Here is a 16,566-nt window from a genome sequence, read left to right as displayed (position 1 = left end):
AACTTGGAACAATTTATAACATTTTAGTGTTCATCACAATAATTGCAACTATTTGAATATTTCCCTATCGATCCAACATTAAGGCATTATTATACATTGTTCTTAATTATTCTCATAGCCGATATACATGCATTTGCAGGTGACGCGCGCTGTGTGCCACGCATCCTGATCGACATCGAGAGAGACAGGCGCGTGAAGGTGTCAGGGAAGTTTTTACGGCGCATCAGAAAGAGTAATGACTTTCTGAACTACGTCATCACGACTGATGAGACCTGGCTATATTTGAGAGACCCAGAGACCAAGGCACAGTCGGCTGTATGGAAGGGAGCTGGGTCACCGACACCTGAGAAAGCCCGAGTTTCACGTTCCGCCGGTAAACAGATGTTTGCGGATTGTCGGGACGCCTTTTGGGAGGACGGTTAACGCGAGTATTATTCAAAGGTAATATTCATTTAAAGTGAATACCAATAATACACATTCAGAAAGGGTTCAATTAATTTTACTTTGCATATTACATTTTGTATAACATATTCAAGATATCAACAATTGGGGTAAATCCATTTTGCGCAAATAGTTAAATCATAATAGAGATAATCATATTGATCTTGTAGTTGCCAAACACCTGTCCTGAATATAAACGCAAAGTAATTATCACACGTCTAACTATAATGTGACAGTATGACTCATAAAACGTTTTTAATATTGTGAACAGGTACTCGGCCGTGATCTCATCCGGACGCTTAGAAAGAAGAGGGGTGACATCCGGTTGATCATTTCATCCTCCATCAGGATAATGCCTCACCTCATACTGCGGCGACCACTCAGCTTGAGATTAGCGTCCTAGCACTGGAGGATCTTCCACATCCGCCGTACTCACCTGACCTGGTCCCGTTCGACTTTGCTATTTTCCCGGAGTTGAAGTCCCACCTCAAAGTACGCCGATTTGAAAGTTTACTGGAGCTACAGACGGCTGCAAACGCATTGATACAGCAGTACCCAGAGTACTATCGGGATATCATCTTCAACAAATGGCCAAAGAGACACGAACGCTGTTTACAATGGTCCGGTGCCTACTTTGTCTTCAAGTCGCCATGATTTGATGTAGGAGAGACAGCCATTTCTGATATTTACATCCGCAGTTGAGGATAGAACGACGTTTTTGTTGATATATTTTTATTAATGCATGTGTTATACTATTAATGATATAGAGGCAGTCTACGTAATTATTGATCATCCCTCGTATATATACCGGATACTATCATTTATTTTTATAAACTCATTTTGACCTATTTAGAATTTTACACGCGAAGTGTCTTCAGTGTCTTTTTTAATAGGTACTATATATGTTTTATGAAGACCTACATATTATGAACAGCGTACTTATGGTCAAATAACTCGTGTACCAATGTCAATTGAGTGATGTTCTCGTAGTAAAGTACCACTGTACCTGTCTGACAACCTGGTCACAAAATATGGCAATATACTTTCATTTCGAAATAATCACATGAACCAAATTGTATTGAATGTACCAAAAACCAAGAACCAAGAAATTGACCCTTCAATCACCATTTTTGTGCTTTTTTTGTTTTGTAAAATAATTTGAAAATGGGTCATATCTCCGTCGAACATTGGTGGACTATTTATAAAGTGGGACCTGAGTTGAATTTTACAGTGTTCTAACCGTGTATCTTAAATTATTAAAATCCATTATTTCCGACATAACTAATCGTCCGGACATCGTGTTTTGCATAGTCTAAGTTGAAAAGGCCATAACTCCGTCAAAAATATGTAGTTTGAAACCAAAGTGGAACTTGACCTGTATTCTATGCTGTTGAACATTTAAACCGAAAAATATTTAAATCCGTCAACCCAATTATGAGTTAGCGTATTTTTGGCTTGAGAAGGGGCAATAACTCATTTAAGGCTAGCTTACTTACTAATTTCCTGATCTCGTTACAATTTTATGAATGAATAAATGAATATGGTTATAAAATAAATCACGTTTTTGTTTGATTGTTGTTGTTTTTATTGTTCATATTATATTATTATTATTATTACTATTATTATTATTACTATTATTATTATTATTATTGTTATTATTATTATTATACAAACGTAGATTGATCTAGACTTACGACGTTACCGCAAAACTGCCGAAAGTACCGACATCTATCTACGTTCAGTTGCTCTACTCCACGAAATTGTTATGATTTTGAAAATTGTTGAATAAGAAAAGGTTATGAATGATGAAGTTAAGTTGTATTTGCATCGTTGTATTATCTTCTCGCGCGGTGTTTGTAAACTCCATTTTCACAGAATTCCCAGGCAAAGATGTGCATCGGCAGATCAGACATGTACGTCCGAATAATTAGAACCAGGCATATAAAGTCAAACAGTCCTACGCATTTATACCATGCATGTTCTAAAACCTGGCCTGGCCTGGCCTGGCACTAAGCACTAAATATAATGGAAAAAACAATGATAGACCTTTATTTAAAAATGAAACTGCATGTTTAATGTAATGATTTTTTTCTGAGTTTTATTTAGATAAAAAAGGAGTTTAATTGAATGCCTGGGAATATTGTTAACACTAATCGGATAAAAAAAAATAAGTGCACAGGTCTTGGTTTACAAATCGAATCTTAAAATCAATGTGTTCAAACTCAAGTTTTATATACATAAATTATATATTTTATTTTTCACATACATATATATTTTATTTATGATGATTTTTATGTTTTGACTTTATTTAAGATGTAGAAATTCCATCAAACTGTTCAAAACTACATGCATAGCTCAATAGAAAACCTGATTTTCGTATAATAAAATTAATTATTTTAATGCAATCACATAAACTACATTTTTTATCTAGATAAATCTCAGAAAAAAATATTATATCAAACATGCAGTTTATTTCTTAAATAAAGGTCTATCATTGTGTTTGTGTATATTCGGGGCTTGAACTTTCATTATGTATAAAATCTGGCCTGGAACATGCCTTTATACCAGGGACCTGCTGAATTACAGCAAGAGCTTATCAGCAGTGCAAATCATTATTGGTATTTGTAACTGTAAATTCTGACAGGCTTTGGGTTCAGAAACTTGACCATCACAAATTAGGGTTTCAAGTTCTTCCACTCCCAGCTTATTTGTAAAGGAAATTATTAAAACAAACACGCATTCATCTTTATAAAAATATTTTAATTATTTATTACAAAAATATCACAGTTAAATTGTGTTAAATATTGAACGATAACAACGTAATGATTCAAGCATACTCTAACACAAACATTGCAGCATGTCAAAACATAGTTATTTCATGGTGTAAGTAAACAAAGAGCATGTATGTTATAAATTACCACTATCTTGAAACTATTTTTGTGGTCTAATACAATACAATATATTTTGTTTGAGTATTCATACATGTATAACTATATACATAGAAAAAGATTTTATGTTTTGATAAATATTACAATTTTATGTTTATGAGTGTTTTAAATAATAAATTAAGGACTAAAGAATTGACCATCATGCTAAAAATACATCTTGCTATTGTTAGGACACAAACAACTTTCAACCAATTTTTAACCAATTAGCAACATATTATACAATTATAGGCGATATGTTTTGAACACAAAACTATATGATAATCAAACAAAGCATAAGATAATACAACAATTTGTATTTTGAAAAAGGGAAAAATTAGGAAATAGAATCATGCAAACAGTTTAAACCACTCAATAACTCACAAAAGTATGTTACCGCTAAAAAGTTCTGCGATTTCGTGATATAAAGTGAATGGAGTTAATTAATTTATGCTATGAAATTGTATTTCTTTTTTCTTCTAAAATATCAAACTTTAAAAATATTAAATACAAAAACTTTCATCAATTAAAATTGAAATTCCTAGTTCGAAAAAAAATTCGTAAAAACGAAAAGAAATCATACTCGGAAAGAAAACTGCAAGTGCAAAATATACCAAAAGCACATAGCTTTACATCTTAAATTGAATACAACACTTAAATTTGGTTTACAGATTCTATACCCTGTTCTCCGTAATACCATTTAACAATAGATGCAAGTATGTTGTTGTTATTTAATATCTAAAAAAAAACTTTATTGTTGGTACAATATCAATTTGTGAAAAGGTCTTAAAATACACGACTATGCGAAACTATTTCAATATATTGTAATATTATAATAATATAATAATATTATTAATAATATATTATAATAATTACATTTTTTATCAATGCAGCACTACCGCCTCCTTATGAATTCCGACAAAAATGACTTTTTTATTTAATAATCACTATAATTTATTAATGGTATCCTTACACTCGTGTATTATTACTAAGTTATATGTTCGGTAAGATTAAAATTACTACCTCCATTATCATTTTCTATACATACAATTAAAACGCGTTCAACATTATGCAGTTACGAAAAATGACTCAGTCCAATTTGTCAACAATTACATGCTTACATATTTTTGCTGAACCATAGTATTTATTGTTTCAATGAAGCGCTTGCACCGTTACATTTTCAATATACATGACACATAGTAAACTTCATGAGCATGTTACATCCAAAACACAACAATAATTCAATATTTTACAATACGGTCGCCTTCAGTATTAATGATTTGTTTATGAAATGTAATATCATTTGCATTGTAATCATAAACAATGAAATCCCTACAGAAAAAAAAACAACATATATCTTAATAGTTATAAAGCTCAATAGAAAAGCAGAGAGATTGAATCATGCTACGAATAAGTATGTTAAAAGGAAATTTTGCTTCGATAATGAACACCAATTCTGTAAGGCAAGAATCTTGCCTCTTTCAATCGCAATGACTAAATCTTTAGGCAAGTAAATATGGCTGACTACGGCTATACAAATTCATAATGACGTTATTAGACATGTGATGTATACTACAAGAATGCTGAACAACTCCAGCACATGTGTACATGTACATGTATTGAAATGATTAAGACAAACAAGTTATGGCCTCGTCGATTCGAAATATTATGCAATAATTTACCTTGAAATATCATAATGTCCAAAAGCGAGTATTTACCACACATAGCATTCACAAACATTATCCTTTCTGAAATGACTAGAACAAACACCGCGTGGTGTATATAATGGAGTTGCTATCAGGTATCCACTTGTACGCGAATTAAAAGTGTCACTGACTTTTCCATCCCATGTTGCCTTTCTGTTCTGCCATATCGAAATGTTAACTTTATCTCTTTTTAGACATGTATCATGTGAACAACTGTCCTAGGATGCAGTGCGGTTTCCAGGTGTCTGTGCGTTCCGGTGAAACTTATTGTGTAAATGGATGAACAATGATTTGAAAGTATGTCTGGAATGCTTTCGGGCATCTCACCTCACTCGGGATAACAGAAATAGCACGAAGGAAGTGAATATCGTTGGAAGGAAACACGAGAAATGACAGGTCCCTGATATGGTGTCACTATGTTTTTCTACCTCAGTTCTACTGTTTATTGTATCTTGATCCGCTTGTATTTCGCTCCCTTCACAAGATTCTGCAACAATATGACAATTTTTTAAAACTAATCTTATTTTTTTTATGGAATGATGATAATACATCTTATTAATTTTCAAATATCTTTGAATGACGTCGGAGTTTTAAATGTCTTTAATAACTGCAAAGTATTCCATTTCATTTATTTATAATACTTTCAATATTTAACACAATTTAACTGTTATTTTTGTTATATCCACACTTGGAAGACACCCATGCGCTGAAATATTTAATCCTTTCAAAAAATAATCTATCAAATTGACACATTATCAAGGGGCACATAAAACTTGATCAACTGAAGATTAATGAACTTTGTCTACGATATCATCTATCATTAACGTGTGTGGTCCCAAATCACTTCATCTTCGTCGTTCATGATGAAAGAATTGTGATAATTTAATACAATAACTGTATGGAGGCAATATTTTACATCTCATATTCAGTCAATGCTGCATATAGTGGATGCAAGATGATGTATTACCTGGTGGAGTATAAAGAACATAGTTTAGGTATTGATTTGTGACAGTCCATCGATCTGATTGACAGCTATCGTCTGACTGAAGCTCCACCCCTATTTCTGTGTCAATGAATGTCTGCAAATATACAAACATTATTTATTAAAATAACTCTGCAAACCACCATGTCTGTATACCATACTTGTAATAAACACACATACATTCACTATCCATACGTGTAAATTAAACGTCTGATAATTAAACATAATATCAGCAAATAAATGAATAGCTGTTTAAATTATACATTTTTTTATATCGATAAAGATGTGCCAATAAAAAATCATTGGAATAAGCAGCGTTTCGTTTAACACTATCTGAAATTACATCTACATCAATTAAGAAACAATTTGCTTACCAAACATTTTGCCGTTTGACCTTCATTCTGAATAATGATAAACGTTCTGGCGCCCGTTGTCCAACTATGCAGACAGTGCAGAATTTCAACTGAAAAGATATATGATTAGAATGCTGTATCTTGACTGTAAGGTTGTTTATTGCTTAGAAATATAAAAGACAGTGCTATTGTTTTCAGACCATCATAGAACACATTCTTATCTGCCCTTGGCATTTCTTGAATCTAAGTTAACAACGGTAGTTACATGCATTTTCTTATCAGGGTTTTCCTTTAAATAACTGCGAATTTGAAAAGTAAATACAACAACATACGAGTCCACTATTCTTTGTGCTATATGAAATTGATAAAAAAATGTGAGTCTCAAAGGGAACTGTCAGTCATAGTACTGGCTTATGCAAGTTGGAAAGAGCAACCTTAGAAGTTTGTTTGTTTTTGTCTGTAGTAAAGCAACACTCGTACCTTTCTCTGTGTGCCTGGCCGAGAGCTGGTGTGGGTCGGAGCAGCGTGTTTCTATGGTGATCCTATTAGGTGTGGAGCAACCAATATCCACGGTGCCTGTGCACATGGACGCCTTGTCCTGATAGTTGTATATACCCTTCCGGGTGATGCTGCACTGACCCGCGTCATTCGCGTCAGCTGGCGTTAAAAGGAAAAGTTGTTCATCCTTGTTCATCCTTATGCAAATATCAGGTATTAATATTCACACCTTGTGAAGCTACAGCAATGAGATCTATATTACTTACTGGAAAACATGAGTGTTTATGCGAGGAATCAAAGATGAGAAGCACACACAAGGTACTTACGGATAAGCAAGTGCTTTGTGGCCTCGTCGAAATTGTTTTCGGAACACGACGTTGAGGTGCCATTCAAACGATCGCCTGGAAGAACGTTATAATGTATACAATCACTTAATTTACCAGCACTATCTAACGCGAGGTTTTAAAAAAATACTTGTCTAGTATGTGGTTTTTAAAACTTCGACAATTAGATTACCGATAATCATCAACGACGAAGCACATACTATATAAGGTATGCTGTGCCACGTAGATACATGTTGTTCTTCGTAACCCAGATTTTAACAATGTTAGTTCGTATCGCAAAAAGAACAATGGAAGCTTCAACTTGCAATTAAGAAACTACAACGCTAGCTTCAATCATCATCAAAGAAAGTATACATTTAAACAATGCAATTTAAACTACATCGACATACCTAGATACATTTCCAGAATGTTTTCATCCCTCTTGATAAGTCTAACACACTGGTATCCTGACTCACTGAAAGAGGACAGGGAAATATAACTAACACTAGATTATAAATCATTGACGATAGATAAAATAAAAAGTTTCCAGCTCAAAACCTTGCGCTTGACACCTATCTTGTTGAATTACATTAATTTAGTAGTTTTAATGAAGTGTAGAAAGAATGTCATAACACATATCATTAAGATAAAACAGTTTGGTAGAGCAAGTTCAAATAAATGATTAATACCACGAACGTTACGTTATATTCGCTTTCACGGTCAACTGTTAACGTTTTAGATGTTACGGGGAAGAAACAAACCATATTTCACGTTACAACCAGTCATCATTTATACATAACACAATTGAGTACAACTTACACATTTTGAATACGTACTAAAGCACATATCTAACCCTAAAAAATCTTATTTGAAATATTGACCAAAAATATCAAAACATTTAAGCTTTCGGACCTTGCCAGGCTGTCATGTGGTTTGATAAGTTGAGTAAGTTTTCGAGTAAAAACGAAAATATTTTCGAGAAAATGGGGCCAGACCAGCAAAGCTTGTACTGACCAGTCATCGTCTGTTACGTAGGTGACGTAGTCAGTTTGAAGAACATCTGCTATTTTCGTCTGCGCTTGATACGTATTTTCCACGCACTTAATCACGAGCTTTGTCAATGACGTATCAATCCCAAAAGGCCCATCTTCATAATGAACTTTATCAGACGATAACCTATCCTTAAGGCGCAAAACTTGCAGACCAGCCTCGACTTCGAGAATCCACTTCCCGCTCAAGTCTCGCCACTTGTTCCTGTTTACGAGAACATCCGGGAACCGGCATGAACCACGTGGTTGGTTCATATCTGAAATGGTGATGGTTAGATTTGCTAAGCTATTGACTAAGTTTATGGGCAATAACACTTATTCTAGCCTAGGCTTTTTTAAAAGCATACATATATGAAATAGATCGCACATTTTATTCTAAACATAAGGTTTTATATTCAACTGTAGAATACTATGGGCAATATTTTATCGCTGCTCCGGTCAGAACGAATGTATTCAAAGTAATCACTTGGTCGTTTACGCGGACCTCCTGACAACCAATTATATACTTCCCAAGATTGGTTGTATCTGAGGAATGCGTTTCAATTGTAATCTATACACCGAAAACCAATTTGTACTTTAGCAAATATCTACCTTTTGTGAACTTCATGGAAATGACCCCGAGGGTGGGGCTCTGTAGCCCTTGACACGTGGAATCGGCCGACATCGACATGTCTCCGTGTGTCCCGTAAAAACTGTGCATCTGAAATACAGGGGGAGTAACATTTATACAGGGGGAGTAACATTTATACAGGGGGAGTAACATTTATACAGTGGGGAGTAACATTTACAAGTATGCACATAGCAAAACTAATTTGGAACTCTAATACCAGATCACAGTTTATATTATAAGCAATGTAAATGTTCTGCAGGGGAACAGCTTGTGTGGTAAAAACAGTAATGAATTTTTGTAGTCAATGTATTTTAAGAATCACTTGAAGACGTCATTCCGGCAATTGAAGTACAACTCGTTCAACTCATCCATTCAAACAATATATTTTAAACGGTAAAAACGATTCCCTTATTTCTCTTGTTTCTTTAGAAACGCGTTTTATGATGTGCATACATACATATGAAATACATCGGAACAAAGGTATCTAAACCAACTTCACATTTTCTATGTTTCCTTGGAAACTAATTATATGGCATGCATGCAGTCAAAACATGTACACAGGAAACTTGTGCTGGTTACATGTGTGCTTCCTTTTAAACGAATTCAACGGACGGTTGAGTGCCGCGAAAACTAAATTTCATGTGACTTTCTTTTTGTATTCATGAACATTTAATAAAAGTAATGGAGGCTTAATCTTAAATACATTTCCGAGATCGTGCAGTTATGCTGACAAGACCAAATTAACAGACGCTTTAACAACTATACAGGAGCGAAACAAATTGTAAAACATCAACATTCATTACATTTGCCGATGTTTTGAATAACTAATGCAATGTCTTAAAGTTCAGTTTTAGCCAACAAATAAAATTTAATTTTAACAAAAGTTTATAAAGAAACAAATGCAGGACTTCCAGTGTTACGCTAGTTCGTAAACTCTTATTCTTGTTTTATTTGCAAAATGAATTCATGATTATGATTCAAGAACATAACAAGTTAACAACCAATACTAAATGCTTGCAGTTTTCGTAGTCGGTTTTGAAATTTTATGGATATGACGAATTATAACATATGTTACATAACGTAAGTCACATTATTGCCTCTACAACTATGAACATGAATAACCTCTGATTAAGCCATTATGCTGCTGGTGGGATAAAAAAATAACAAGAAATACACTCCATTTTCATAATCATAAACTAAGAATCATTGGGAGACTTTAATGCATTTAGCTTCTTGGCAGGCCTGGTTTAACTAATTTTGGCGCTAAGATTGCAGTTTGTGACACATGGAATAAATGCGGGCTTATCATAACCACGTGGAGGTGGTTACATAACAAACAATTAGGGTAGAGTATTGAACAATGCACGAGTGGATCTCTTCTCTCACAAATAGAACATAAAACATTGAGTACGTGGTCTCCTTTGTTCAATAATACTTTCACGATTACTAGTACATATTTATTTGTCACACTTGTGTATACGTTTTTGGGTGTAACACAGTTTTTGAGCTTTTCGAAATTTTCACGAGAGGAGTAGTTTCGAAATTTTTGGTATACGATCTGGACAATTTACTGCAAATCCTCGACGGCTCGACTCTTTTGTTCTGTGTTTTTATTTGTGAACGAATTTTTAGACGCAGTTTGAATTAGAGCTACTGATCGTGAGCGATTGCTTCATCGGCCACTGTACTTGTTCTATTTTTCATATATTATTTTAACAAATTGATATACAAGACATCGACTTCTTATAATGTTATACAAACAATTTACTGCCTACCATAGCGCGTAAGAAACGCATAACATAACTTGGCGAAACGTCAGCATGAGGCATCTTAGAAACACTTTGCCAAAGATATAAATCAGATATAATTTGCGTCTCTCATAAACTATAATGGACGTTAAAACATCTCAGCAATGAATTTAGAACGAAGATAAAAATCTGTGTCCCCCGCCGACTGTCATGCAATATACACAGTATGGCTTCTATTTACTGAAATGATTTGCAGCTTTTTTACATTCCGCCTGGCTGCGCTTATCATAATATTTCAGGCTTGACGTCGCCCGTTTATATTTCTTTATTTTGTCCCTTATTAAGTGTTTGTTTTATGGCGCTGCCTTTAAATATCTGAATCCTAATAATATATAATACTAGGTATACAACATATGGTTTTAATATACAATGGTACATTACGAATAGGAAATCATATATTTTTAAAGTGCTAGTTTATTTGTATAAATATGCGTTAATGACCTTGTTGTTATCTTTGTGAGTCCTTAATTTCATATATATTTTAAATGATAATCTGGTGTTGAGCCACTTTAGTTCGCGACATCACTGTTTCATTTGCTGGTTTGGGCGTGTTTCATCTGCTGGTTTGGGCGTGTTTCATTTGCTGGTTTGGGCGTGTTTCATTTGCTGGTTTGGGCGTGTTTCATTTGCTGGTTTGGGCGTGTTTCATCTGCTGGTTTGGGCGTGTTTCATTTGCTGGTTTTGGCGTGTTTCATTTGCTGGTTTGGGCCTGTTTTCGAAATCGAGAACAGCCTATATCGAGTTGAAACTGAAAGACTGAACTCAAGTACTCATCCTACCGCATCTCTTGTATAACAAATAATTTGTTTCTCTACTTCAGTAGGCATTTTGCAAAGGGGTGTAATAAAATGTTGTGTATTTTACTTTATTGTAATTTACACATGTTTTGTGGCGTCGACTTCAAAGGGTTGAAATAAGCAAAAAACGTTTGGTAGTCGTAAGATTTTAAAGAGATATGATATAGTGCTTTCATGCTGGCTAAAGTTTTAGTACATCGTAAACTACTTCCCCTGGGAAGAATGAGGCATTACTTCACTGGATTCAATAAATTATGTACCAACAATACCCGCATTTATTAACACCGTTCTTGTTGCATAATGCACTTATTTATGCAACGTTTGAAATTGATACAAATATAAAAAGTTAAATAAGGAGAGGATATTAAAACTTATACTAGTATATCCTCTGCATTAAAAATGAAGGTGTTACGGCCTGCTGTCAGTCTTTTATTAGTAAACAATAGCTTATTTTATTCCGTTATGGTGGACAACCCAGTTTATAATACAATTCCTACTTTACCATATCTTGCCTACGTGATCACCGGTCACATTATGCCATCAAGTTCCAGTTAACAAACAGCCACATTTCGCTTTCAATGTCCAGTACGTAAATACTTGCCACATTTCGTCTTCAATGTGCAGTACGTGGATGCTTGCCATATTTCGCCTTCGATGACTAGTACGTGGATGCCCTGCCACATTTCTCCTTCAATGGCCAGTACGTGGATACCTGACACATTTCGCCTTCAATGTCCAGTACGTGAATACCGGCCACATTTCGCCTTCAATGTGCAGTACGTGGATGCTTGCCACATTTCGTCTTCAATGACTAGTACGTGGATGCCCTGCCACATTTCGCCTTCAATGGCCAGTACGTGGATAACTGCTACATTTCGCCTTCAATGTCCAGTACTTGAAAACTTGCCACATTTCGAATTTAATGTCCAGTACGTGCATACTGGTCACAATTTGTCCTCAATGTCCAATTCGTGAATACTTGCCACGTTTCGCCTTCAATAGCCAGTACATGGATACTTGTCACATTTCGCATTCAATGTTCAGAACTTGGATACTTGCCACATTTCGCATTCAATGTCCAGTACGTGCATACTTGCCACATTTCGCCTTCAATGTCCGGTACGTGGATACTAGCAACTTTTCGCATTCAAAGTCCAGTACTTGGATACTTGTCACGTTTTGCATTCAATGTCCAGTACGTGGATACTTGCCACATTTCGCCTTCAATGTCCAGTACGTGGATACCTGCCACATTTCGCCTTCAAAGTCCAGTACGTGGATACTTGCCACATTTCGCCTTCAATGTCCAGTACGTGGATCATTGCCACATGTCGCCTTCAATGTCCAGTATGAGGATACCTGCCACATTTTGCCTTCAATGTCTAGTACGTGGATACCTGCCACATTTTGCCTTCAATGTTCAATACGTGGATACCTGCCACATTTCGCATTCAATGGCCAGTACATGGACAATTGACACATTTTGCCTTCAATGGCCAGTACGTGGATATAAGCCACAAGTGCCTTCAATGTCCAGTAAGTGCATACCGGCCACATTTCGCATTCAATGTCCAGTGCGAGTATACTTGCCACATTTCGCTTAATGTTCAGTACGCGTATACTAGTCACAATTGCCTTCAATGGCCAGTACGTGGATACCTGCCACATTTCGCCTTCAATGTCCAGTACGTGGATACCTGCCACATTTCGCCTTCAATGTCCAGTACGTGGATACCTCCCACAGTTTGCCTTCAATGTCCAGTACGTGGATACCTGCCACATTTTGCCTTCAATGGCTAGTACGTGGATACCTGCCATATTTTGCCTTCAATGTCCAATAATAGGATACCTGCCACTTTCGCATTCAATGGCCAGTACGTGGATACTTGCCACAATTGATTTCAATGGCTAGTACGTGGATACCTGCCACATTTTGCCTTCAATGTCCAATACGGGAATACCTGCCACTAGATACTTGCCACAATTGATTTCAATGTCCAGAAGGTGGATACTACCCACAATTGCATCCACTGTCCAGAACGTGGATGCCGGGTCACATTTCGCCTTCAATTTCCAGTATGTGGCTACTAGCAACATTTCGCCTTCAATGTCCAGTGCAAGTATACTTGCCATATTTCGCTTAATGTTCAGTACGCGTATACTAGTCACAATTGCCTTCAATGGCCAGTACGTGGATACCGGCCACATTTCGCCTTCAATGTCCAGTAACGTGGATACCTGCCAGATTTCGCCTTCAATGTCCAGTACATGGATACCTGCCACATTTCGCCTTCAATGTTCAATACGTGGATACTTGCCACATTTCACATTCAATGACCAGTACGTGAATACTTGCCACATTTCGCCTTCAATGTCCAGTACGTGGATACTAGCAACTTTTCGCATTCAAAGTCCAGTACTTGGATACTTGTCACGTTTTGCGTTCAATGTCCAGTACGTGGATACTTGCCACATTTCGCCTTCAATGTCCAGTACGTGGATACTTGCCACATTTCGCCTTCAAAGTCCAGTACGTGGATACCTGCCACATTTCGCCTTCAATGTCCAGTACGTGGATCATTGCCACATGTCGCCTTCAATGTCCAGTATGAGGATACCTGCCACATTTTGCCTTCAATGTCTAGTACGTGGATACCTGCCACATTTCGCCTTCAATGTCCAATACGTGGATACCTGCCACATTTCGCATTCAATGGCCAGTACATGGACACTTGCCACATTTTGCCTTCAATGGCCAGTACGTGGATATAAGCCACATGTCGCCTTCAATGTCCAGTATGAGGATACCTGCCACATTTTGCCTTCAATGTCTAGTACGTGGATACCTGCCACATTTCGCCTTCAATGTCCAATACGTGGATACCTGCCACATTTCGCATTCAATGGCCAGTACATGGACACTTGCCACATTTTGCCTTCAATGGCCAGTACGTGGATATAAGCCACAAGTGCCTTCAATGTCCAGTAAGTGCATACCGGCCACATTTCGCCTTCAATGTCCAGTGCGAGTATACTTGCCACATTTCGCTTAATGTTCAGTACGCGTATACTAGTCACAATTGCCTTCAATGGCCAGTGCGTGGATACCTGCCACATTTCGCCTTCAATGTCCAGTACGTGGATACCTGCCACATTTCGCCTTCAATGTCCAGTACGTGGATACCTCCCACAGTTTGCCTTCAATGCCCAGTACGTGGATACCTGCCACATTTTGCCTTCAATGGCTAGTACGTGGATACCTGCCATATTTTGCCTTCAATGTCCAATACTAGGATACTTGCCACTTTCGCATTCAATGGCCAGTACGTGGATACTTGCCACAATTAATTTCAATGGCTAGTACGTGGATACCCGCCACATTTTGCCTTCAATGTCCAATACGGGGATACCTGCCACTAGATACTTGCCACAATTGATTTCAAAGTCAAGAAGGGGGATACTACCCACAATTGCCTCCACTGTCCAGAACGTGGATGCCGGGTCACATTTCGCCTTCAATTTCCAGTATGTGGCTACTAGCAACATTTCGCCTTCAATGTCCAGTGCAAGTATACTTGCCATATTTCGCTTAATGTTCAGTACGCGTATACTAATCACAATTGCCTTCAATGGCCAGTACGTGGATACCGGCCACATTTCGCCTTCAATGTCCAGTAACGTGGATACCTGCCAGATTTCGCCTTCAGTGTCCAGTACATGGATACCTGCCACATTTCGCCTTCAATGTTCAATACGTGGATACTTGCCACATTTCACATTCAATGACCAGTACGTGAATACTTGCCACATTTCGCATTCAATGTCCAGTACGTGGATACTAGCAACTTTTCGCATTCAAAGTCCAGTACTTGGATACTTGTCACGTTTTGCATTCAATGGTTAGAACGTGGATACCTGCCAGATTTCGCCTCTAATGTCCAATTCATGGATACTTGCCACATTTCGCCTTCAATGTCCAATACGTGGATACTTGCCACATTTCGCATTCAATGTCCAGTACGTGGATACCTGCCACATTTCGCCTTCAATGTCCAGTACGTGGATACTATCCATTATTGCCTTCAATGTCCAGTACGTCGATACTAGCCACAACTGCCTTTCAATGTCCAGTACGTGGATACCTACCACATTTGGCCTTCAATGTCCAGTACGTGGATACCTGCCACATTTCGCCTTCATTATCCAGTACATGAATACCTGCCACATTTCGCCTTTAATGTCCAGTACGTGGATACCTGCCAGATTTCACCTTCAATGTCCAATACGTGGATACTTGCCACATTTCGCTTTCAATGTCCAGTACGTGGATACTTGCCACATTTCGCCATCAATGTCCAGAACGTGGATACTTGCCACATTTCGCCCTCTATGTCCAGTACGAGGATACTTGCCACATTTCGCCTTTAATGTCCAGTACGAGTATTCTTGCCACATTTCGCCTTCAATGTCCAGTACGAGAATATCTGACACAATACGCCTTTAATGGCCAGTATGCCCACATTGTGCATTCAACAGCCGGTACGTGGATACCGGCCACATTTTGGGAATTGTTCTTACAGTTTTACCTAGCCACACACCTTTTAAACAGTATGTACTTTTTGTATTGTATACCTTTAAGTAATGTTCAATTACAATAGCTACGTATAATTTTATTGAGAAATTCACTACTTTTAGAGTCAGTGATTAATACACAAGGTGCAATATCATGAGTTGCATCAAATAGACTAATGTTTTTTACAAATTATAACAGCATTGCTTTGCATTCAAACGTAACATGTATGAATTGAGATACTTACAAAGCATCTATACTGGTAGTCGTCCGCATATTTCATCCAGGACTCCGAGAAGCTGCCATACAAGTACTTCTCTCCGTTTTCCCAGGTGGCGAGACATTGGAAGTCCAGTACTAAAACACAATATTTCCATGTCACGTAAAAAATATTGAGCCTGAACATCGTAGTCTTAAATAGTTTATAATGAGGAACACTCTGCGCAATTTGTTGCGCCAATTCGGTGCATTAGTATAATATTAGTATAATTTATTAAATAATCGG

General features: G+C 36.9%; 1 protein-coding gene across 1 annotated transcript in view; it reads right to left on the bottom strand.

The window, feature by feature from the left end:
- Positions 1-3,180: 3,180 nt before the first annotated feature.
- LOC128214213 (uncharacterized) overlaps positions 3,181-16,566 on the bottom strand; it is a 78,590-nt gene continuing 65,204 nt past the window's right edge. Inside the window, exons 6-14 of the mRNA XM_052920563.1 lie at positions 16,309-16,418; positions 8,868-8,976; positions 8,242-8,533; positions 7,638-7,702; positions 7,231-7,305; positions 6,887-7,063; positions 6,428-6,516; positions 6,039-6,150; positions 3,181-5,558 (exon numbers count right to left, since the gene is read on the bottom strand). Coding sequence (XP_052776523.1) covers positions 5,395-5,558; positions 6,039-6,150; positions 6,428-6,516; positions 6,887-7,063; positions 7,231-7,305; positions 7,638-7,702; positions 8,242-8,533; positions 8,868-8,976; positions 16,309-16,418 — 1,193 coding nt within the window. The 3' untranslated portion in view covers positions 3,181-5,394. The remainder of the gene's footprint in view (positions 5,559-6,038; positions 6,151-6,427; positions 6,517-6,886; positions 7,064-7,230; positions 7,306-7,637; positions 7,703-8,241; positions 8,534-8,867; positions 8,977-16,308; positions 16,419-16,566) is intronic.

This window comes from Mya arenaria, chromosome 13, assembly GCF_026914265.1.
Source record: "Mya arenaria isolate MELC-2E11 chromosome 13, ASM2691426v1".
NCBI classification, from domain to species: domain Eukaryota; kingdom Metazoa; phylum Mollusca; class Bivalvia; order Myida; family Myidae; genus Mya; species Mya arenaria.
Note: the sequence above shows the minus strand (reverse complement) of the source record. Positions and strands in the feature narration are given on the sequence as shown.